Source organism: Dermacentor andersoni, chromosome 5 (assembly GCF_023375885.2).
Source record: "Dermacentor andersoni chromosome 5, qqDerAnde1_hic_scaffold, whole genome shotgun sequence".
Lineage (NCBI taxonomy): Eukaryota > Metazoa > Arthropoda > Arachnida > Ixodida > Ixodidae > Dermacentor > Dermacentor andersoni.
This window is the reverse complement of record NC_092818.1, coordinates 190,115,526-190,140,701: the sequence shown is the minus strand read 5'-3', so window position 1 is coordinate 190,140,701 and position 25,176 is coordinate 190,115,526. Positions and strand designations below refer to the sequence as shown.

General features: G+C 44.8%; 2 protein-coding genes and 1 long non-coding RNA gene across 3 annotated transcripts; 1 reads left to right on the top strand and 2 right to left on the bottom strand.

Annotated features, from left to right (window-relative positions):
• Positions 1-9,835: 9,835 nt before the first annotated feature.
• On the bottom strand, positions 9,836-20,120 carry LOC129384843 (uncharacterized). Its single transcript, XR_008612468.2, has 2 exons — positions 19,682-20,120; positions 9,836-10,337 (listed from the first exon to the last, which is right to left on the bottom strand). It is a non-coding gene; the product is annotated as an uncharacterized lncRNA (long non-coding RNA).
• LOC140218427 (piggyBac transposable element-derived protein 4-like) lies at positions 11,398-13,505 on the bottom strand. Its single transcript, XM_072288132.1, has one exon. The coding sequence runs from the start codon at positions 13,468-13,470 to the stop codon at positions 12,106-12,108; it is 1,365 nt and encodes a 454-aa protein (XP_072144233.1). The 5' UTR covers positions 13,471-13,505; the 3' UTR covers positions 11,398-12,105.
• Positions 20,121-22,487: 2,367 nt separating the features above from the next.
• Positions 22,488-24,721, top strand: LOC129385180 (uncharacterized). The gene has a single exon (XM_055071430.2). It carries the CDS (start codon positions 22,890-22,892, stop codon positions 24,237-24,239), a length of 1,350 nt encoding a protein of 449 aa, XP_054927405.1. The 5' UTR covers positions 22,488-22,889; the 3' UTR covers positions 24,240-24,721.
• Positions 24,722-25,176: the final 455 nt, after the last annotated feature.

The window sequence follows — 25,176 nt, the reverse complement described above, 5'->3', positions numbered from 1 at the left end:
ACTTCCAAGAAAAATAAACGAATAAGCTCAGAATAATTTTCTCGGAAAAACGAAAAAACAGTAAGCCTATAGCCCACGAAAATAATGTTTCAGCCAGGTTCAATAAGTTCTCTCTAAAGTGCTGGTTCTTCGCATATATCGCTCCCCACGCATGTTCTGAGGCCGACTTGCAAGAAAATAAACGAATAAGCTCAGAATAATTTTCTCGGAAAAACGAAAAAACAGTAAGCCTATAGCCCACGAAAATATTGTTTCAGCCAGGTTCAATAAGTTCTCTCTAAAGCACTGGTTCTTCTCGTATATTGCTCCCCACGCATGTTCTGAGGCCGACTTGCAAGAAAATAAACGAATAAGCTCAGAATAATTTTCTCGGAAAAACGAAAAAACAGTAAGCCTATAGCCCACGAAAATAATGTTTCAGCCAGGTTCGGTAAGTTCTCTCTAAAGCACTGGTTCTTCTCGTATATTGCTCCCCACGCATGTTCTGAGGCCGACTTGCAAGAAAAATAAACAAATAAGCTGAGAATAATTTTCTCGGAAAAACGAAAATACAGTAAGCCCATAGCCCACGAAAATAATGTTTCAGCCAGGTTCAATAAGTTCTCTCTAAAGTGCTGGTTCTTCACATATATCGCTCCCCATGCATGTTCTGAGGCCGACTTCCAAGAAAAATAAACGAATAAGCTCAGAATAATTTTCTCGGAAAAACGAAAAAACAGTAAGCCTATAGCCCACGAAAATAATGTTTCAGCCAGGTTCAATAAGTTATCTCTAAAGTGCTGGTTCTTTGCATATATCGCTTCCGACGCATGTTCGGAGGCCGACTTGCAAGAAAAATAAGCGAATAAGCTCAGAATAATTTTCTCGGAAAAACGAAAAAACAGTAAGCCTATAGCCCACGAAAATAATGTTTTAGCCAGGTTCAATAAGTTCTCTCTAAAGTGCTGGTTCTTCGCATATATCGCTCCCCACGCATGTTCGGAGGCCGACTTGCAAGAAAAATAAGCGAATAAGCTCAGAATAATTTTCTCGGAAAAACGAAAAAACAGTAAGCCTATAGCCCACGAAAATATTGTTTCAGCCAGGTTCAATAAGTTCTCTCTAAACCTCTGGTTCTTCTCGTATATTGCTCCCCACGCATGTTCTGAGGCCGACTTCCAAGAAAAATAAACGAATAAGCTCAGAATAATTTTCTCGGAAAAACGAAAAAACAGTAAGCCTATAGCCCACGAAAATAATGTTTCAGCCAGGTTCAATAAGTTCTCTCTAAAGTGCTGGTTCTTCGCACATATCGCTCCCCACGCATGTTCTGAGGCCGACTTGCAAGAAAAATAAACGAATAAGCTCAGAATAATTTTCTCGGAAAAACGAAAAAACAGTAAGCCTATAGCCCACGAAAATAATGTTTCAGCCAGGTTCAATAAGTTCTCTCTAAAGTGCTGGTTCTTCGCATATATCGCTCCCCACACATGTTCTGAGGCCGACTTGCAAGAAAAATAAACGAATAAGCTCAGAATAATTTTCTCGGAAAAACGAAAAAACAGTAAGCCTATAGCCCACGAAAATATTGTTTCAGCCAGGTTCAATAAGTTCTCTCTAAAGTGCTGGTTCTTAGCATATATCGTCCCCGCGCATGTTCTGAGGCCGACTTGCAAGAAAAATAAACGAATAAGCTCAGAATAATTTTCTCGGAAAAACGAAAAAACAGTAAGCCTATAGCCCACGAAAATATTGTTTCAGCCAGGTTCAGTAAGTTCTCTCTAAAGCACTGGTTCTTCTCGTATATTGCTCCCCACGCATGTTCTGAGGCCGACTTGCAAAAAAAATGAACGAATAAGCTCAAATAATTTTATCGGAAAAACGAAAAAACAGTAAGCCTATAGCCCACGAAAATAATGTTTCAGCCAGGTTCAATAAGTTCTCTCTAAAGCACTGGTTCTTCGCATATATCGCTCCCCACACATGTTCTGAGGCCGACTTGCACGAAAAATAAACGAATAAGCTCAGAATAATTTTCTCGGAAAAACGAAAAAACAGTAAGCCTATAGCCCACGAAAATATTGTTTCAGCCAGGTTCAATAAGTTCTCTCTAAAGTGCTGGTTCTTCGCAAATGTCACTCCCCACGCATATTCTGAGGCCGACTTGCACGAAAAATAAGCGAATAAGCTCAGAATAATTTTCTCGGAAAAACGAAAAAACAGTAAGCCTATAGCCCACGAAAATATTGTTTCAGCCAGGTTCAATAAGTTCTCTCTAAAGCACTGGTTCTTCTCGTATATTGCTCCCCACGCATGTTCTGAGGCCGACTTCCAAGAAAAATAAACGAATAAGCTCAGAATAATTTTCTCGGAAAAACGAAAAAACAGTAAGCCTATAGCCCACGAAAATAATGTTTCAGCCAGGTTCAATAAGTTCTCTCTAAAGTGCTGGTTCTTCGCATATATCGCTCCCCACGCATGTTCTGAGGCCGACTTGCAAGAAAATAAACGAATAAGCTCAGAATAATTTTCTCGGAAAAACGAAAAAACAGTAAGCCTATAGCCCACGAAAATATTGTTTCAGCCAGGTTCAATAAGTTCTCTCTAAAGCACTGGTTCTTCTCGTATATTGCTCCCCACGCATGTTCTGAGGCCGACTTGCAAGAAAATAAACGAATAAGCTCAGAATAATTTTCTCGGAAAAACGAAAAAACAGTAAGCCTATAGCCCACGAAAATAATGTTTCAGCCAGGTTCGGTAAGTTCTCTCTAAAGCACTGGTTCTTCTCGTATATTGCTCCCCACGCATGTTCTGAGGCCGACTTGCAAGAAAAATAAACAAATAAGCTGAGAATAATTTTCTCGGAAAAACGAAAATACAGTAAGCCCATAGCCCACGAAAATAATGTTTCAGCCAGGTTCAATAAGTTCTCTCTAAAGTGCTGGTTCTTCACATATATCGCTCCCCATGCATGTTCTGAGGCCGACTTCCAAGAAAAATAAACGAATAAGCTCAGAATAATTTTCTCGGAAAAACGAAAAAACAGTAAGCCTATAGCCCACGAAAATAATGTTTCAGCCAGGTTCAATAAGTTATCTCTAAAGTGCTGGTTCTTTGCATATATCGCTTCCGACGCATGTTCGGAGGCCGACTTGCAAGAAAAATAAGCGAATAAGCTCAGAATAATTTTCTCGGAAAAACGAAAAAACAGTAAGCCTATAGCCCACGAAAATAATGTTTTAGCCAGGTTCAATAAGTTCTCTCTAAAGTGCTGGTTCTTCGCATATATCGCTCCCCACGCATGTTCGGAGGCCGACTTGCAAGAAAAATAAGCGAATAAGCTCAGAATAATTTTCTCGGAAAAACGAAAAAACAGTAAGCCTATAGCCCACGAAAATATTGTTTCAGCCAGGTTCAATAAGTTCTCTCTAAACCTCTGGTTCTTCTCGTATATTGCTCCCCACGCATGTTCTGAGGCCGACTTCCAAGAAAAATAAACGAATAAGCTCAGAATAATTTTCTCGGAAAAACGAAAAAACAGTAAGCCTATAGCCCACGAAAATAATGTTTCAGCCAGGTTCAATAAGTTCTCTCTAAAGTGCTGGTTCTTCGCACATATCGCTCCCCACGCATGTTCTGAGGCCGACTTGCAAGAAAAATAAACGAATAAGCTCAGAATAATTTTCTCGGAAAAACGAAAAAACAGTAAGCCTATAGCCCACGAAAATAATGTTTCAGCCAGGTTCAGTAAGTTCTCTCTAAAGTGCTGGTTCTTAGCATGTATCGTCCCCACGCATGTTCTGAGGCCGACTTGCAAGAAAAATAAACGAATAAGCTCAGAATAATTTTCTGGGAAAAACGAAAAAACAGTAAGCCTATAGCCCACGAAAATATTGTTTCAGCCAGGTTCAATAAGTTCTCTCTAAAGCACTGGTTCTTCGCATATATCGCTCCCCACACATGTTCTGAGGCCGACTTGCAAGAATAATAAACGAATAAGCTCAGAATAATTTTCTCGGAAAAACGAAAAAACAGTAAGCCCACGAAAATATTGTTTCAGCCAGGTTCAATAAGTTCTCTCTAAAGCACTGGTTCTTCTTGTATATTGCTCCCCACGCATGTTCTGAGGCCGACTTCCAAGAAAAATAAAAGAATAAGCTCAGACTAATTTTCTCGGAAAAACGAAAAAACAGTAAGCCTATAGCCCACGAAAATATTGTTTCAGCCAGGTTCAATAAGTTCTCTCTAAAGCACTGGTTCTTCTCGTATATTGCTCCCCACGCATGTTCTGCGGCCGACTTCGAAGAAAAATAAACGAATAAGCTCAGAATAATTTTCTCGGAAAAACGAAAAAACAGTAAGCCTATACCCCACGAAAATATTGTTTCAGCCAGGTTCAATAAGTTCTCTCTAAAGCACTGGTTCTTCTCGTATATTGCTCCCCACGCATGTTCTGAGGCCGACTTGCAAGAAAATAAACGAATAAGCTCAGAATAATTTTCTCGGAAAAACGAAAAAACAGTAAGCCTATAGCCCACGAAAATATTGTTTCAGCCAGGTTCAATAAGTTCTCTCTAAAGCACTGGTTCTTCTCGTATATTGCTCCCCACGCATGTTCTGAGGCCGATTTGCAAAATAAATAAACGAGTAAGCTCAGAATAATCTTCTCGGAAAAACGAAAAAACAGTAAGCCTATAGCCCACGAAAATAATGTTTCAGCCAGGTTCAGTAAGTTCTCTCTAAAGTGCTGGTTCTTAGCATGTATCGCCCCACGCATGTTCTGAGGCCGACTTGCAAGAAAAATAAACGAATAAGCTCAGAATAATTTTCTCGGAAAAACGAAAAAACAGTAAGCCTATAGCCCACGAAAATATTGTTTCAGCCAGGTTCAATAAGTTCTCTCTAAAGCACTGGTTCTTCTCGTATATTGCTCCCCACGCATGTTCTGAGGCCGACTTCCAAGAAAAATAAACGAATAAGCTCAGAATAATTTTCTCGGAAAAACGAAAAAACAGTAAGCCTATAGCCCACGAAAATAATGTTTCAGCCAGGTTCATTAAGTTCTCTCTAAAGCACTGGTTCTTCGCATATATCGCTCCCCACGCATGTTCTGAGGCCGACTTGCACGAAAAATAAACGAATAAGCTCAGAATAATTTTCTCGGAAAAACGAAAAAACAGTAAGCCTATAGCCCACGAAAATAATGTTTCAGCCAGGTTCAATAAGTTCTCTCTAAAGTGCTGGTTCTTCGCAAATGTCACTCCCCACGCATGTTCTGAGGCCGATTTGCAAAAAAAATAAACGAGTAAGCTCAGAATAATCTTCTCGGAAAAACGAAAAAACAGTAAGCCTATAGCCCACGAAAATATTGTTTCAGCCAGGTTCAATAAGTTCTCTCTAAAGCACTGGTTCTTCTCGTATATTGCTCCCCACGCATGTTCTGAGGCCGACTTGCAAAATAAATAAACGAGTAAGCTCAGAATAATCTTCTCGGAAAAACGAAAAAACAGTAAGCCTATAGCCCACGAAAATAATGTTTCAGCCAGGTTCAATAAGTTCTCTCTAAAGTGCTGGTTCTTCTCGTATATTGCTCCCCACGCATGTTCTGAGGCCGACTTCCAAGAAAAATAAACGAATAAGCTCAGAATAATTTTCTCGGAAAAACGAAAAAACAGTAAGCCTATAGCCCACGAAAATAATGTTTCAGCCAGGTTCATTAAGTTCTCTCTAAAGCACTGGTTCTTCGCATATATCGCTCCCCACGCATGTTCTGAGGCCGACTTGCACGAAAAATAAACGAATAAGCTCAGAATAATTTTCTCGGAAAAACGAAAAAACAGTAAGCCTATAGCCCACGAAAATAATGTTTCAGCCAGGTTCAATAAGTTCTCTCTAAAGTGCTGGTTCTTCGCAAATGTCACTCCCCACGCATGTTCTGAGGCCGATTTGCAAAAAAAATAAACGAGTAAGCTCAGAATAATCTTCTCGGAAAAACGAAAAAACAGTAAGCCTATAGCCCACGAAAATAATGTTTCAGCCAGGTTCATTAAGTTCTCTCTAAAGCACTGGTTCTTCGCATATATCGCTCCCCACGCATGTTCTGAGGCCGAGTTGCACGAAAAATAAACGAATAAGCTCAGAATAATTTTCTCGGAAAAACGAAAAAACAGTAAGCCTATAGCCCACGAAAATAATGTTTCAGCCAGGTTCAATAAGTTCTCTCTAAAGTGCTGGTTCTTCGCAAATGTCACTCCCCACGCATGTTCTGAGGCCGATTTGCAAAAAAAATAAACGAGTAAGCTCAGAATAATCTTCTCGGAAAAACGAAAAAACAGTAAGCCTATAGCCCACGAAAATAATGTTTCAGCCAGGTTCATTAAGTTCTCTCTAAAGCACTGGTTCTTCGCATATATCGCTCCCTACGCATGTTCTGAGGCCGACTTGCACGAAAAATAAACGAATAAGCTCAGAATAATTTTCTCGGAAAAACGAAAAAACAGTAAGCCTATAGCCCACGAAAATAATGTTTCAGCCAGGTTCAATAAGTTCTCTCTAAAGTGCTGGTTCTTCGCAAATGTCACTCCCCACGCATGTTCTGAGGCCGATTTGCAAAAAAAATAAACGAGTAAGCTCAGAATAATCTTCTCGGAAAAACGAAAAAACAGTAAGCCTATAGCCCACGAAAATATTGTTTCAGCCAGGTTCAATAAGTTCTCTCTAAAGCACTGGTTCTTCGCATATATCGCTCCCCACGCATGTTCTGAGGTCGATTTGCAAGAAAAATAAACGAATAAGCTGAGAATAATTTTCTCGGAAAAACGAAAAAACAGTAAGCCTATAGCCCACGAAAATAATGTTTCAGCCAGGTTCAATAAGTTCTCTCTAAAGTGCTGGTTCTTCGAAAATGTCACTCCCCACGCATGTTCTGAGGCCGATTTGCAAAAAAAATAAACGAGTAAGCTCAGAATAATCTTCTCGGAAAAACGAAAAAACAGTAAGCCTATAGCCCACGAAAATAATGTTTCAGCCAGGTTCATTAAGTTCTCTCTAAAGCACTGGTTCTTCGCATATATCGCTCCCCACGCATGTTCTGAGGCCGACTTGCACGAAAAATAAACGAATAAGCTCAGAATAATTTTCTCGGAAAAACGAAAAAACAGTAAGCCTATAGCCCACGAAAATAATGTTTCAGCCAGGTTCAATAAGTTCTCTCTAAAGTGCTGGTTCTTCGCAAATGTCACTCCCCACGCATGTTCTGAGGCCGACTTCCAAGAAAAATAAACGAATAAGCTCAGAATAATCTTCTCGGAAAAACGAAAAAACAGTAAGCCTATAGCCCACGAAAATAATGTTTCAGCCAGGTTCATTAAGTTCTCTCTAAAGCACTGGTTCTTCGCATATATCGCTCCCCACGCATGTTCTGAGGCCGACTTGCACGAAAAATAAACGAATAAGCTCAGAATAATTTTCTCGGAAAAACGAAAAAACAGTAAGCCTATAGCCCACGAAAATAATGTTTCAGCCAGGTTCAATAAGTTCTCTCTAAAGTGCTGGTTCTTCGCAAATGTCACTCCCCACGCATGTTCTGAGGCCGATTTGCAAAAAAAATAAACGAGTAAGCTCAGAATAATCTTCTCGGAAAAACGAAAAAACAGTAAGCCCACGAAAATAATGTTTCAGCCAGGTTCATTAAGTTCTCTCTAAAGCACTGGTTCTTCGCATATATCGCTCCCCACGCATGTTCTGAGGCCGACTTGCAAGAAAAATAAGCGAATAAGCTCAGTATAATTTTCTCGGAAAAACGAAAAAACAGTAAGCCTATAGCCCACGAAAATATTGTTTCAGCCAGGTTCAATAAGTTCTCTCTAAAGCACTGGTTCTTCGCATATATCGCTCCCCACGCATGTTCTGAGGCCGACTTGCAAGAAAAATAAGCGAATAAGCTCAGTATAATTTTCTCGGAAAAACGAAAAAACAGTAAGCCTATAGCCCACGAAAATATTGTTTCAGCCAGGTTCAATAAGTTCTCTCTAAAGCACTGGTTCTTCGCATATATCGCTCCCCACGCATGTTCTGAGGTCGATTTGCAAGAAAAATAAACGAATAAGCTGAGAATAATTTTCTCGGAAAAACGAAAAAACAGTAAGCCTATAGCCCACGAAAATAATGTTTCAGCCAGGTTCAATAAGTTCTCTCTAAAGCACTGGTACTTCGCGTATATCGCTCCCGACGCATGTTCTGAGGCCGACTTGCACGAAAAATAAACGAATAAGCTCAGAATAATTTTCTCGGAAAAACGAAAAAACAGTAAGCCTATAGCCCACGAAAATAATGTTTCAGCCAGGTTCATTAAGTTCTCTCTAAAGCACTGGTTCTTCGCATATATCGCTCCCCACGCATGTTCTGAGGCCGACTTGCAAGAAAAATAAGCGAATAAGCTCAGTATAATTTTCTCGGAAAAACGAAAAAACAGTAAGCCTATAGCCCACGAAAATATTGTTTCAGCCAGGTTCAATAAGTTCTCTCTAAAGCACTGGTTCTTCGCATATATCGCTCCCCACGCATGTTCTGAGGTCGATTTGCAAGAAAAATAAACGAATAAGCTGAGAATAATTTTCTCGGAAAAACGAAAAAACAGTAAGCCTATAGCCCACGAAAATAATGTTTCAGCCAGGTTCAATAAGTTCTCTCTAAAGCACTGGTTCTTCGCATATATCGCTCCCCACGCATGTTCTGAGGCCGACTTGCAAGAAAAATAAGCGAATAAGCTCAGTATAATTTTCTCGGAAAAACGAAAAAACAGTAAGCCTATAGCCCACGAAAATATTGTTTCAGCCAGGTTCAATAAGTTCTCTCTAAAGCACTGGTTCTTCGCATATATCGCTCCCCACGCATGTTCTGAGGTCGATTTGCAAGAAAAATAAACGAATAAGCTGAGAATAATTTTCTCGGAAAAACGAAAAAACAGTAAGCCTATAGCCCACGAAAATAATGTTTCAGCCAGGTTCAATAAGTTCTCTCTAAAGCACTGGTTCTTCGCATATATCGCTCCCCACGCATGTTCTGAGGCCGACTTGCACGAAAAATAAACGAATAAGCTCAGAATAATTTTCTCGGAAAAACGAAAAAACAGTAAGCCTATAGCCCACGAAAATAATGTTTCAGCCAGGTTCAATAAGTTCTCTCTAAAGTGCTGGTTCCTCGCATATATATCACTCCCCACGCATGCACTGGCTCCAATTTACACGATAAATAAATGAATAAGCTCAGAATAATTTTTTTTTCTGTGAGATAAGAACGGTTAGCCTGTAGCCAACGAAAATATTGTTTCAGCCAGATTCAATAAGTCCTCTCTAACGCGCTGGTTCTTCGCATACGTCGCTCCCCACGCAAGTGCTGACGCCGATTTACGCGATAAATAAATCCTCTCTTTTTCAGAGAAGTGATTGGATCGGGTTTGGCCGACATTTGAACGGCCTATAGGCTTAGCTTTTTATTTCTCAAAAATAACCAATCTGCACATACCGGTAAATTCATTCTTTCAGCACATGCAATTGCCATGGGGGTCACGTTTGCGCCGAACTAGCGTTTTTCAGAGGTGTGAATGGATCTGGCAAGGCGAACATTTTAATGGGCTATAGACTTACGTCTTTTTTTTTCGTGGTAACTTACCAATCTGTATATGTGCTGAAGCGATGAATGTTCTAGAGAAAGAGGGGCTGGCCGATTGTTTGCTACTAACCAGTTTGTGAAGCTCCTATTCAGTCTGTCGCGTGATCAGTTGCAGACAATGGGTGTGTCCTTGTGGCTGGCTGACACGACACACTCTTTGCACTACATGGAGTTAGTAAGACGGTGAACAGGAATGAGATCTTTTATTTATTTCGGCAGAGCATTTGTAAGGTGCAGTTACAATCAGCACAACACACAACTGTGAAGTAAACAAAACTGAAAGGGACTCTATGCCGCATAACTGGACTTCATCTCCGTGCTGCTGACAGCAGCATACAGTACATTCAAGAACCTACATAGAATGACCATGCACACTTAGGCATTTGTATACATATACATATCAAATACATAGCGGAACTTACATTGCACACAAATTATATGAGCTTCAATATACTTTGACGCAAGAGATGCGAAACACACAGCACGGTTTTCGTGCAACACACCTAATGGATGGATGGAAACAACTTTGTAGAAAATCCAGCAATGTTAACGATCCGGGCTCAGGTCTCCCAGGAGGGGACTTCGAGGCCTTGCCTCGTCACCGCCTCTCGGGCCCGCTGGTCTGCCCAGTCTTGCGTCTTGAGGTTGGAGATGCGCAGAGCGGTGGCCCAGTTCGATGTAAGAGCCTGTATTGTAAGAGCGATGTAAGAGTGGACGCATGAGCAAATTCAAACACTACTCAAAGCAGGCGCATTCCAATGCATTCGAAGTGCAGTATAAGGACATTGGCACAACCGCATACAGAAAAAAGTACAAGATACACTCTGATAAACTAGTGGGTTCAACACAAAAATATAACTAGAGCGCACATCTTCTTGTGAAGATTTCTATGCGCGTGCACTTCACGTGTCTATAGACGTGCTTACACGTGATTTGGAATAGGTGGAATAAATGCAACCCCTTTGAAGCAGCCGTTTTACAATGGCTTAAGCGGTGTACTGCAAGCACAAAATGAGAAACTGCGTAAAATGTAGTTGAGGTTGCGGCAGTTTATCATGCAGGCAACGACGTCAGAGCCGCGTGACGGGTTCAGTGGACGGTTCACTGTTCCTGCTGGCCTTGCGCAGAACGTGATAATTATGCACACACAAATGCAAATCAAACCACGGCGCCAATGCGGCACAGTATACGCATTAAACAAGTGGCGACAGCGGCTAGCACTGTCCGATGAACAAAAGACTGGTAATACAAAAGTTACGCCATGTAGAGGCACGCGCTGCTCTGCCTCGTCGAAGAGCGGTACGCTGCTCCGACGCCTAGGTCTACGATGGCAACAAATTTCTGTGTGGTTCCACGGTCCACAGATCTTAGAAACCGCAGCTTTACGGGCCGTCAAGTAACGGAGACGACGTGCCGCCTTAGAACCACTCAACCAGCAAAAGCATATCTGCGATTTAAATTCAGTAAAGAACAATATGATCTCTGACATTAGCCTATCTGTAATCAACTGAAAGAAAGCTTCGAGTAGCCAAGAATAAAGATACCTGCTGTCTGCAGATTTTCGCAGCGTGCGATGTACACGCCATCGGCAACATTCTTTTTCGTCGTTCATAGTAAATATATCAGGTTCTTTATTATTCTATCGTGTTCTTATACAATTGTACTATATTTTGTCTTAAGAAACTCAATCTCTGCCTTCTCCTTCGGAGGCAAGGAAATTTCATACCGGTGTGACACGTACTTAACTCTTTCCTTACCACGGGGAAATTGGCTGTTTTTTGTATGGTTTAGTAAAGAATTTTTTGTGCAACAGCTACTAAGTTTAAAGTGTCATGCAGTACATAAAAGTGAAGGCAAATGAACGTGCTTTCGAATACTATTTATTTTAACAATATATAAAAACAATTATTTACATAATAAAATCCTTGAACAAAAAAAAAAACAAGAAAATTTCAAAAAAAATTTGATTAAGGACTAATATCTCTGGCAGAAAAAAATTTTAGCGAGATTTCAAAATATACAAATTGTAGGTATATTACTAGGCAACATTTCTTCAAAAAATTACACCCATACATTAAGTACTCTTTGTGTTAGGAAAAATTGCATGACGCATAGTAAAATATTCAAGTTCTTGATAGGTCCTATTTACGATTTTTTTTTTCAAGGAAAAGATTAACTTATGGTACAATATTATACTCCAAAACGCGTGTACTAAATGGACATTGAAAAAGCACATTTCGAAAAAAAAACTGTTATAACAAAATGCGTAATAAAAATTAGCAAACACAAGCTTGAATGAAATTCGCCGCAAACATTCTTAATGATTAGCTTATATTTTCTGAGCAAAAAATTCTATAAAGCTTATGACATATACAAAATAGTTAACACTCCATAGCACAATATGACAGAAAAATTGAAAGTTGCAGATCAATAACTTTTGGAACCACAAATGTTTCATTCAGCCAGATTGGTGTGCCAGTCGCCGAAACAGTTTCTCGTTGTGAAGCACAAATGCACATTGCATGTGCGACAGAACACATTCGTCTTGTGTTGAATTTTCTTTTCCTCATAGCACTTCTTACAGTTTCGGCGGACGTCCTTTCTTTCCGGCTTGTGCTGTGCAGCTGTGCGTGGTGCAGCTGGCGAGGGAGGGACATGAACTGGTGCTGTGTCCTCTAGCTCTAGGAGCTGTCCAATCAGCTCTGTCCTGAAGGCCAGCTGGTCATACCGAGAAGGCCTAGAAAGCTCGGATGCTTGGGGATGCTGCGTGCGATATTCTTGAAAAATAATGTAGCTGTTCACAGCTGCGATGTCGATGCAGTGGAAGAATAACGTTTTCCACCAGCGGACGCATTTCCTCAAAACATTGTACGTGGCAATGAGTTGGTCGGATTTGTCGACTCCAAGCATTCCGGCGTTATATTCGTCAATGAGCTGTGGCTTTTTTATGGAGATTTGTTGCCACTTCCCATCCTTCTTTTCTCGCCGTTTGGCAAGCACGTGCGAGTTAGCTGTGTGTGCAGTGCTAACCATATGCACAACACGTCGATCTTTCCATTGAAGATACAATACTCCCTTGTCTCTCAGCCAACGGACGTCTCCTCTTTTAGCTCTCTTCTCCCAAGTGACGCCTTTCAGTTCTGTGGGGAATCCCCGGCGATCTTTTCGTGTTGTGCCGCACGCTAGTGTCTTGCGTTCCAAGAGGTGCACAAGAAGAGAGGTCGAAGTATAGAAATTGTCCATATATATAATGTACCCACGATCAAGGTACTTATCGCACAGCTTAGTGACCACATCAAAGGCCAGCCCATTGGCACTAGGTTTTTCACGCTTCCCTGTGTACACTATGAATTGGATGGTGTAGCCGGTTTTTGGGTCCGCAAGAACCCATAATTTATAGCCCCATTTCACAACTTTGTCTCTAATGTATTGCCGAATTCCAGACCGCGCTTTGGATTTTACCATTCTTTCATCGACTGAAATTTCGCGATAAGGCTGGAACAATGACGCGGAGCAGTCGTTCATGTGCTCAAGAAGCCACGACACCTTGTCTAGCTTCTGTGCGGCAGCGCCGTTGTTTGTATCTGGGTCCGAAATATGCAGCATGGCCAGGAGCGCGGTGAAACGTCGCCTTGGCATAATGTTTGGAGGGAGGAGCCCGGAAAACAATTTTGCTGTACTCCAATACATATGCAGCCGTGGCAGTTCCAGTACTCCCATGTACAACAGCAGGGCGATGAACCTCATCATTTCCGCTGGGGTTACCTCTTTCCAAGAACCATCCTTCTCACTGTACGTCGGTTTCTCGATGATGTGCATCCATGCATACTTGTTAGTATTTGCACAAATAGCGTGAATGACCTCCGCCGTAAAGAAAAGGCGAAAAACATCGAGCGCTCGCGACAGCCGCTTCGGACCGCTACGGAGCATCATACCGAGGTCGATGCCCGGAGCTCTCTGGGGTCGAAACTCCACACTTCTTTGAGCTGGTGGAAGGACATCTTGCCCAAATGAAGTGGACACTCTATAAATAAAGAAAATAATAGTTTGGACACCAACACGGCCATTGAACCGGCTCTAGCTATGCATAAACAAAGCGAACAGCGAATCCGAAACTTACCTGCGGGTAACAGCTGATGTTCCCGGCTGATCGGCAGCATCTTCCGCATCTGAGCTGAACTCCGACGACGCGACATCGATGTCGGAATCATCTGTGCTCGACAAGTCCAAAATATCACTTGCAGGATCGTCGGGATCGCGCGAAACTGCGATCTTTCGAGCGCGCGCGGTTTCGGATGTCGACGCCATCGCCCCGCTCAAGTGCTCATCAACCTTTGAGCTCGCGCGCCCTTTAAAAATCGCCGCCGCGCGGTAAAAATGTGAACCATGCAGAAACAGAAACTCTACTTTGTATACAATCACCGAGATGGCGCCACAAGTCCAGGGGCGTAGCGGTTTTTTTAAAATGCGCGCTCAAAAACTTCGTTCACCGGTGAACGATGCCTAGTGCCGTGGTAAGGAAAGAGTTAATGAGAGCAGCATTCTGGGCAAGGTGGTAATCCATTACTCAAGTGATATTGCGCAACAAAGACAACCGCAAACTTTCGAATAGGTTTGTTGTACCACTGAATCGGTTTTATACATGTGAAGCAGTGTAGACTGCGCATGCGCTTACATGAAAATGAACTGCGCATTTGTGTCAAATAGTTACGAGTCATGCGATGCCGCCTCCAAGAAACTTACTTCGTTTTCTGTGAGAGCCAGTGAAGGGAGACTAATACATTTAGCACCCAATTTTGCAATCACCTGCGCTTTAGTTATTTCACGGATGAGCTGCGTCCTGCCCCGGGAAACAATCGTGCATTCGTCCTCGATAGGTTTGCACCCATGATAGCAACAATGAATCGCCAAGAACCCACCGGTGCCATTTTTTACGCTGTTGCTGTGTTCGCGGAGCCGATCATTGAGGCAACGCCCAGTTTGTCCGATATATTGCTTCCCACATGAAAGCGGGATGTTGTAAACCACCCGGTAGACACACTCGACAAACTCTTTGCGGTGATGCTTTCTGCACTTATCGGACGGGACGGCATTTGGATTCGTCAACCTGCAAAGCTTGCCGAGCTTGTTGGGAGCAGAAAAAAAAAAAAAACTCTTACATTCGCCCTTTGGGCCATCTTTTTCAAGTTATGGGATATCCCGTACATGTAACGTATAATGCTTACTTTAGGGCGTTTGCCGGGAGGGGCATCGGCAACTGACTTCTGCATGCTGGATCGCGCTTCTCTTAAATTGCGTTCCGCGACAGACAGTTGCACCACTTTAGGATACCCAGCCAAGGACAAACGTCGAGTTTGCTTTTCAAAGCTTACATCCACTACATGGCAGCAAGACTTGCTAAAGACATTCTTGAAGCACAAACTGATAATGGCCCGCTTAACAAGCTTAGAGTGTGCGGACGTATATGGCAGAAGTGGCTTGTTGGCTCGCGGCTCATACGACCAACACGTGTGACTGTCCTGAAAGCTCAGGCGAAGGTCAAGAAAACGAAGATGACCTATCTACCGGCAATTCATGAGTAGTTTAAAGGGGAACTAAGCACTTCTGAAACGTTTCTGACGCTTCCTTAGTTACTAGAATGAAGGCGTCAAAAGAGCAGTCAATGAAAATTAAAAAGTCATCAACGAATCAAAATAACTTAAAAACTGCAGTGCCTTGCACTTGTAATGAAATGTCACTTTCCATCCGTTTCAGAAGTGCTTAGTTCCCATTCAAACTACTCATGAGTTGCCGGTAGATAGGCCTCTTCGTTTTCTTGATCTTCGCCTGATCTTTCAGGACAGCCACACGTGTTGGTCGTATGAGCCGCGAGCCAACAAGCCACTTCTGTCATATACGTTGGGTGATAAATGGGTGATAAGCGTATTAGCTTCCCTTCACTGGCTGTCACAGAAAAAGAACCAAGTTTCCTGGAGGCGGCATCACATGACTCGTAACTATGTTACACGAATGCGCAGTTCATTTTCATGTAAGTGCATGCGCAGTCTACACTGCTTCACATGTATAAAACCGATTCAGTGGTACAATAAACTTAGTTGAGAGTTTTCGCTTGGTGTTCTTCTCTTACGTCCGTGTCGTTTTTTGTTGCGCAATATCACTTCAGTCACGCGTACACTTCTGATCGCGATCGGGGCCGATCTGGATCGAGCTTGATCCAGGTTTATTTCATTTTTCAGAGGCCTAGAGCGGCAGCAAGACGTTCGGGAGCGCGGTTGCTATGGTAACCACGCTACTGAATCTGTTACTGCCGCTCTAGGCCTCTGAAAAGCGAAATAAGCTTTTCGGGCGGTGTCTTTCTCGCTGCACATTTTGTTCGCGATACAAGCTGACCTTCAAGCGTTGTGTGTAAGCTTGACAGTTGTGTTTTGGGTCTGTGTGTGCGAGTGTCAACCGGCAACAGAAACACTCAAGCAATTACGGCGTGTGTCTTCGTCGTCTTGTTCAACGTCCCACTGAAAAACAGAGGAGCGCTGGCTGCTTCGCTAAGATTCGTAGGCTTTGTTAATTCTGAGGCGCGTCGGCAGAACACACTTCCGGCGGGTCGTAGCAATGTAAGTTCAAAGCTCGCGCCCACGCTTCTCGCGCCTATCTGCTCCGTGACGAAGTCCAGCATGCGCTAAGAGAACCACCCTCCAACACAGAAGCTCGACCGCTAAGAACTGACAGCCCACTTATGCCATATTTTAAAGCGAAAGCTTTACTGGCCGCGATCTTCCGATTTCGCCGCGGCGGTGCTCCGAGGAGGCACATGACGTCACAACGCGCGCCTCGCCGCGGATATTTCTCTCTCTCTCTCTCTCTCGCTCCCGTGTCACTACTGCGCATGCGCTACTAGTAGCCCCGAGCCACAGGTGTACCGCCGCTGCGCAGCGCCGCGCCTTTCCTCTTCCGCCGTTTGGTATGACGTCATACCGCGTTCCTCGTCGTTGCGCTCGCCTCCGCTCGCTTCGCCAGCTGCGTCGCATGCCTGATAACATGTCAGAGGATTGAAAAGGAGAGCTCGCGGGCGCCGCAACCACAGTTGAGGCGGCAGTATGGACGGCGACAATTCTGATAAGCAGGAGGAGGCCTGGAATCGACATCGGAACGAGATGAAGTGGAAACGAATCGCCCAGGAAAGAGACGAACAGCGCACGAACGACTGGCTGAACGCCGCAACATAGCTAGACAACCGGACTAACCTGGACTTGCAACCAAGATTAACCAGCTATGCCTTAGCTTTCGCTACGTATATCCTGGCGTAGCCGAGCTACACTGTAAAATAATTTACACCCTTAAAATTGAAAAAGGGTGTAAATGTGTCTATCCCACACCCTTAGGATGCAATTTATATAACTGACACCCTAAGGGTGGGAGTTAAGGACATTTTACACCCTTTTTCACTTTTAGGGTGTAAATTATTTTACAGTGTAAGCCACTGCCAATTTTTTTCGTCGCGACGATAGATTGGATTTTTTACACGCACTGCTCCGGCAAGGCACATGTAACCGGTAAACGGAGGCCTCAGGAGAGCACTTGAGGTTATAATAAAGCAGGCGGTGCAGAATCTCCAGGGCACCCAGGGGGTAGCGGGGGGATCAACGCTGGAAACAGGGCGGCCCGTGGGTTGGGGCCACGGAGGCCGAAGCGTGCCAGGGGGTGTTCGCATAAAAAAATTTGGTTGTCCGCGATAGCCGATTTTATACGCCCCTGGCACGCGCAGGCCTCGACGAGCTCCAACCCACGGACCAGTTCAGGTTCTAGCTTTGGTGTTCCTGCTGCGCTTATGTGTCCTGGAGGCGCCGCCACTAATACGAAATAATGGCACGTTGTTACAATTAGTAAAAAAAATTCGATTGAATAAATATAATTACGTCCAGCCGCCAATTTGTGACGCTGAGTTCAGCAGTACCGCGCCCCGCGACTTTCTGCAATATATGCGGCCCGGGCTATACTACGGTCGCTACTGCTCCCACAGAAACATCTGTGATGTTATTTACAAGGTACATGGCTGTAAGGCGCGAGAAAGCTATGATCCGCCTCGACTGACTTAGCACGAGCGCCGCAGGTGCGAGACAGTCTGTCCGACACAGCGGTCGCCAAATCGGCCGCCACTGCCCGCTGCTTCACCTATATTAAAGCGCCGGCAGCCAGCGTCCGAGCGTAAACAAATTCGACCCCACTACGCAGTGCCGGCACGCCTAGGGACAAACGCCTACAACACGAGCTAGAAAACCACAGAAGAAACTTCCACCCTAGTGCCTAGGCAGTCATGAGCAAAAGGCCCAAGATTTTCTCTCGCGCCCGCTCTTACTCGCGCCTGCGCATAAACGGCTGGAGATCCCTCAAATCATAGTTTCTAAATAAATGCCCTAGAGGGAAATGTGGCGCTAGTGTCTACGGGGGCTCTCATGAGCGTTGCCTCAACCTACATGGGAATGATGCACGGAGGAAGGAAGTTTCCTTCCTCCATGTTGAGAGCGCCTGGCTAGCACTAAAACCCCTCCATCCACGCGCCACCGCCGCTTTCTCAAGTAGCGACAACCTTTGTTGTGCGCCGCCACGTTTCCTTCCTCCGTGTGCGCCGCCATGGAGGTGCGCCGCCTTTTCCCGTCACACCAAATCCGGTTCCGGTATTTCCGGTTCTGGCACTTCCGGTTTAAAAATTTCCGGTTCCGGCGTTTTCGCTTCCTGGAGTTGCGCTAGTTGCGCTGCGGGAATTTCCGCTTTGACTATTGGCCTCGAGCTCCACCACTGGAAAAGCTGGCGCCACCGTCGGCGTGACGTGCTAGGAGGGATCACGTGGACATATCGGCCGCGTCGGCTGCTTCGGGAGCGCCGAAGCGAGCTGAAAACGAGTTTAAATTCCCTCGTACGCTGCGATCCTCATTTAGTGGCGAAATTATCCCGCTTCGAGTGTCTCCTTTACAACGCTTGAAAGCACTACAATAGGTAACGGCTGCCTTTGAAGGCGCGCAACATGGTAGGCTACTGCTCGGTGCCACAGGGCCGGACGCACGTAACGGAGGTCGGTGTCATCCTTATTCACACGTAGCTGCAGGACAAGAAGCTGCGTGAAGCTCGGCTCGCGAAACATAAAACCGGCAAACAGTCATCGGCTACAACTCGGGTGTGCAGCAAGCACAGACGCGAGGAAGATTTCTGCTACGGCGCCCCGTCTGCGATGTTCTGAAAACGCGCACTGAGACGGTCGCGCCAGTCCGCTGCACGACTAATGTCATGACGGTTTTGTCTATGAACTTGTCGATGCTATAGATACTGGCAAGTTCAGTGGAGTGGAAAGGCAGCGGTAAGAAGCACATTTAAAAAAAGCATGGCATTTGGTCATGTTTGTGTTAGGAATTAATGTACTGGATTACAAAAAAGGAGCAGCGGGAAATTGCACGCTGAGAACACTAATAAACGTACACTGCGACGCAACTCGAGAAATAATATTGAAAGGTCACAGAATTTAGAAGAAAAAAAAGATTGAATCGTCGCGACGGCACATCACAGTCCCCGTAGGGGTCGAAGTCTCTACAATGAAATTATTTTTGAACAGCTCTGATGGCGCCCACGCAACAATGGTTGCTTTTATACTGTCAAATGCTCATATTCTGCAGCCTAAAGCTCATGGCGCGGTGCGAAAACGCGCGCGCGGAGAAAGCGAAACAGTGCGCGGACAAGCATGCAGACGCGCAGTCGGTTGCTGCGAATCTGCGCGATCGCTGCATTGAGGCTTCGTTCTGTTACGCTCCATTTAGTTATACAAACATTATAAGAACATATTTCACATAGTTTGCTCTCAGCGTTTACCTACCTTCCACGCAAGAAGCCGGTTCGGGAGACTCCATCACGGCGACCGCGCGCAGTGGCGTTCACTGTACGCATTCGGTAAAGAGATAGCGTCTGTAAACGATTGTGTGCTTTCAGTTTGCCCAAGATTATTATTTAGACAGTAAAAAACTTCTCTCGTTTCGAAAGTACTTACAGAAATGTCCGGGAGAGCTCGCGCGTGGTGTTTTCAGTGAGCGCTGACAGCAAAACCTATGAAGGGCACGCCACGTGATCCCTCATAGTACGCCAGCGAGGCGCTTCCGATAGATGGCGACTCCGTAACTCCTCGCCGCCAATGGTTGAGACGCCCGCGCGTGCTTAGCAGAGCTGTGGCAGTCACCATAAGAAGAATGCAAAGCGGACAAGCTGTTGTATTCCGCTGAAGTAGTAGTTCGCGGTCGCTGTTTTTCAAATGCACGAAAAAGGGCAGTGGTCTCCAAGCGCCCAGGCACTACATTCCACTGTACGTTGTCGCTCGTGCCACAAGCCGTCGCAGGTTGACGCGAAGCAGCGAACACGAGCAGATCGCTGGTTAACGTAGGCTGTGGTTCTTGGATGGAATCGCATTCACAGTTTCAACCGCAGCTCGTGCAATTAAAGCCTCTCCAGCGACGCGAAAGTAAACAACGCTAAAGAACAAAGCGTCACTTGCACTCGGAACAGGAAGCTGCAGTCACGTAAGTTCCGCTTGACGCCGGAAGCTAAGGAGGTGAGTGGGAGAGGAGCGTGGAGAAGGAGGGCAGGTTGGCGGCATAGTTTCCTACAAAAATTACTAGAGGGAACTCTGGCGCTGCAGTAGTTGTACTACCATGGGAATGATGGGAAGTACATGGATTTGTCTGATCTTCGTGCTTGTGGATTCAGATGTTCTTGTGGCTTTGTATATTACGCTATATAAATCTTATTGTCGTATATTTCAGCGCAATCTATATTCTTCGAAGTGCAGAAGATGCCGGGAACGCATACAATTGCTATTAATTGCAACGATTGAGCTTGTCCAAGTGTCCAAATCGAAACGCGCCAAGCGTCCCAAGGCACTGGCATGCCCCCGATAAATTCATAAGGGCGTTTCATTCGCTCGTCGATACATGCGTCCGTGGCTTAATGGTTTCAATGTCAGGCTTCTGTGCTAGAATCTTTGTGTTCGAATGCTGTCGTCGGGCAATTTTAATGATGTTTATTTAATTATTTATTACGCAATATGCTGTTAAAAATGACGAGTTTACGAAGTCATAAAGCCGTTTGAAGCCAAAAAAAAAACGAAGTTTAGGCAAATCCATGTACTTCCCATAATTGCCATGCTGGGACAAACGCTCCCATTGCAGCTCCCGTAGACACTAGCGCCAGAGTTCCCTCTAGTAATTTTTGTAGGAAACTCTATAGTTGGCGGTACTTAAAGGGACACTAAAGGTTAATATTAAGTCAACGTGGACTGTTGAAATACCATCCCAGAAACCTCGAAGCGCTTGTTTCGTGCGAAGAAGAGACTTATTTTAAGAGAAAATGCGTTCTGAATCGTCCGCGTACTTCTAGCACAGTTCAAATCACCCGCCCTCCGATCGAGGAGTATTGGCGTCATGGTCTCATAGTGACGTTGCGCCGTCGGTGAGTAAAACGGCTCCCGCAGACCGCGCTACGGCTTTTCTCCACAAAACGCAAACGCGCGGCCAGAAACAGAGCCAAGACACAGCCGACAGCAGCGCGAAAGCGGAACTATGGTGGCTAGCGGAAGGGAAAGCGCACGACGATAAGCTGGTCCTTTATTTTATGACGCCAACTTTGACGCTCGTTGCAATGGATGACCCTGACAACGACACATTAGCTCGCGATGCTGGGCTCGAGTTCAGCGATTTAAGCACTGATGAACGTGACCTGCTGTTGAGGGCTTGCGCTGCCGGCGTCGTTGCGTACTACTACGACGACGGCCTGCTTTGAAAGGCACTTCACGCGACTTCAGTAAGTCGGCGTTGAACTCGTAACTCTCTGGACGAAAGTGCAGCGAGCACACTACGTGATTTTTCGGCTCTTTGCCAGCGCGCTGTGGCAGAGGTACGGCACTTAACCACTTCGAACGGAGAGGTTCACTCGTTGGCACACAGTGATAAGTAACGTTGGATTCGCCGCTGCAACTGCCCTTGGCCAAGTTCCGCGGACCGTTCACGCATCCCACGACATCACATGGACGTGGCATTTTCGCTGCTTGTTCAAAATGCAAGTTTCGCGAGCCAGCAGGACCACCGCAGCACGACGCGATAAAGAAACAAGTGAAACTCCAAAGCGCACGCGGCGCAAAGTCGAGCGCGCAGAGTCGAGCGAAAACGAAACCTTTCGATCACCCATACTACTCAAGGGTAACGTCAAAATGTTATTTTTTTCTTAGTATCGAATAGAAGTAGACAAGTAACATTTTCTTCCGTCTTATAATCTAATGAAGTTATCTTTTTAATACGCGTAGTTGAGTATTATTGGCATAAATTATGATGAGGAGTGCTTTCGTCATCGGGCTAGTACCGGACTGTCACTGGGGGGTCTCAAATTGTGTCGTGCATTTACCTCAATTTCTCGGTTACTAAAGCTCTGTTCACGATTATATTGACGCCTTGGACATTCTAAAGCATTGCTTTATCACTTCAACTTGACTTTCTGGTAACCTTTAGTGTCCCTTTAACCTGTCGGCGGAAACGTGTATGAAGGAGTTATAGCTAGCACTACTAGCACCGTTCCGTCTGTCACAATGATTAATTTCCTACTGAAACAGCACGTAAAAAGCTTCTTTAGCTTTGTTATAGCTCAAAACATGTATCGTTTAATTATGAGGGCTTGTTATTGGATGTAAAATTGCATGATACGTAAAATGTATCAGAGGGCTGCTAAAGTTGGAGCACAGACGACAAGATTCGCGATCGCTTTGGAAAACTTCGTCGTTTGTTCAAACTTTTCTTAGTTTGGTTATGCACTGTAGGTGAGCAAACATTATTGAAATATGTAATATGGGCGAATGAAAACATTGTATGAGAATATTACTTTAAGGGCGCGTTACTTGTGTCCCCGTTTATAAACGGTGACTTGTGTAGCCACATTCACGTTTTAGACGAAGCCTCTTGCAATCGCAGCCAACACAAGCCTCACAGTCATTCCTATCATGATGATTCCCATGGTCGTGGTCGTGGCAATGTCATTGGTCGTGATCAAAACAAACCACACGTGCACACGTGTCATTTTCGCGTTCGGTTCAGTTTCATCACCACGCGTTTCGTGTGAAAGCCTCGAGCAAACTGCTGCGTGTCGCTTTAGTAGGCAAGAAGCCTTGCGTCGAACTTGCGTTTAATGCGATCTAATCGACGACACAAACGCCGGCTGCAATGCAACGCAGGCAACAGCGTGACAGGATGGGCGTGATGCTGCTCCTAAACCATGTATTGTTTGAAGTGGGGGTAGAAACCATTCCACCGGTCACGCTTTTGACTGTACTCGCTCAAGCGTGCGTTTTCCTCCAACTTTTCGAACTGCCCTGGCGCGACCTCTCCGGCGCTTGCATTAGTGTTGACACCGTTCTTTTCAAGAAACAGTGGATGCGCATCTTCTACGGGGCGGTCGAACATGGCGACAGTCTGCACCTGTATTACAACATGGTTTCCTTCATTTGGAAGGGAAAGCTTCTCGAACCTGCCTTCGGGAGCGCGCAGTTCGCTTACATCATCATCCTCTTTACTGCACTCTGTAGCAGTGTGCTCGTAGGTTTAAACTATCTCTTGGGCACGTTCATCGACGTCTCGTTCTACTACCACTGTGCTGTCGGCTTCTCAGGCGTCATCTTCGCCCTCAAGGTACTTAGCAATTACTACTTCCCCGAACAACGTCGGCGCGTTCTGGGCATCATCGTTGACTTGCCCTCCGGACAAATCGTCTGGGTAGAACTGGTGCTCATCCAGCTTGTCACGCCGAATGCCTCTTTCGTCGGTCATCTCGCCGGTATCCTAGTCGGCGTCGCCTACGTCTGCGGAGTCATCACGCCCATCTCCGACCTCGTCTGGAACCTGCTCGGGCAACAACCCGTGCGCCTCACGCGACCGCACCATGACCGTCGGCGCGAACCTAGCCGGCTGGCTTCGTTGCCCTACGGGGCGATCCTTGTGTCGGCGGTGCTCGTCACGTTGCAATTGGACCTTGTGCCGCACCACTGGAAGAAGCTGGTGAACGGTCCGTGCGTCACTTCTTCACTCGTGATAGATCATCGCCAGTGGAAGCTGTTGTTCCTCCCGGCATTGCACTCCACGGAATATCTGCACATGGTCTACACGGTGTTATCGTTGATCGGCCTCGGCTTCTATCTTGAACGCAGGATGGGTGTCAACCGCTTCCTAAGCGCACTCTTGGGCCTCACGGTCACCACTAACTTCGCTTTCTGTCTGATGACATATTACATCCTGCCGAACTACAAGGAGATTGCCGGTGTGCATGCCTTTGAAATGCACTATAAGTGCTTCCATGGCTTGACGGCTACGCTGATTGCCATGAAGGGCCTCTACGCCGCTTATTACCCTAGGGACAGATACTTGTTTTTGTTCTTCTTGGTTCCAGTGCCCAAGATATTAGGCGCCGTTTTTGAAGTTGCACTACTTCATTTTATATTGCCCCATGTGTGGATAGTGGGCAACATAATAGGTTTTTGCATTGGACCCTTGTTGGCAATATTATCAGGAATTTCTTAGTAACTGCTGTGTGCTTTTTTTTTATTTTTGCCTAGCATCATTGTACATATTTGTCACGTTGCAGTTTCCCTTCACACACTATTAATGGACTAATGAAGCAATGCCACTTTTTGTGATACTGGCATGATTTAGCGTGTACACTCAGTTCAAGACCTATGCCATTTTTAATGGAGGACATATAGCACTACCAACATGCTCGAGTTCGTCATCCTTAATATACTTGATGGAAACTACTTTGTGCTTCACTGAATGAAACGAGCCAACATTTTCCACTTTTGAGTGACATGAAAATTTTTTTGAACTTGTAGGTTACAGAATGAACAAAGTATTAGATTCAATGCATGTTTAATCAATGATGCAATTCACATACATTGACAAGCAGGTCATGCCTGAGCACAACTGTACATCATACTTTTTATGTCCAACTATTAGCTATGATTTGCTGGTCAAATAAAGACTTTGCATTTGCTTTGCTTTCATAATTTGTGGCCTCAATGAACCCAATAAATTTTCAACGACCTGATAGCAAAAATGAAGCCAAGCTGTGCAGCTAACAAGCTCTACCGTAATTTATTCTCTGCGTAAAGGTGACCGTGTAGCTCAGAATAGCATGCGAAGGCACTGTCACTTTCATGCATTGTGGAATTAATAATGCTAATAGCCTTGCTGCATGTGTACCTTTACTGTTGTTAATGGGCCAGTGCTAACGTCAATGTAAAAGCATGATGCCTATCTGTGGAGTGGCAGCTTTGCAACATCACAAAGTCATTAGAGGGTTTTGGTCTGTTCCCTTACATATTGGATTTTGCAGAACTCTGGAGACTAAAGCCCCTCTGAACACGTTTCTGCCAACCTGGTGCCCCCATGGATGGAGGGATGGATGGAGAAATCGACAGCATGGGGACGATTTCATTGGCATTCCCTTCGAAAGATGGCA

Bases quoted from the DNA above. Each gene is read 5' to 3' on its own strand.
- LOC140218427 (XM_072288132.1), bottom strand. From the start codon at position 13,470: ATGCACATCATCGAGAAACCGACGTACAGTGAGAAGGATGGTTCTTGG.
- LOC129385180 (XM_055071430.2), top strand. From the start codon at position 22,890: ATGCAACGCAGGCAACAGCGTGACAGGATGGGCGTGATGCTGCTCCTA.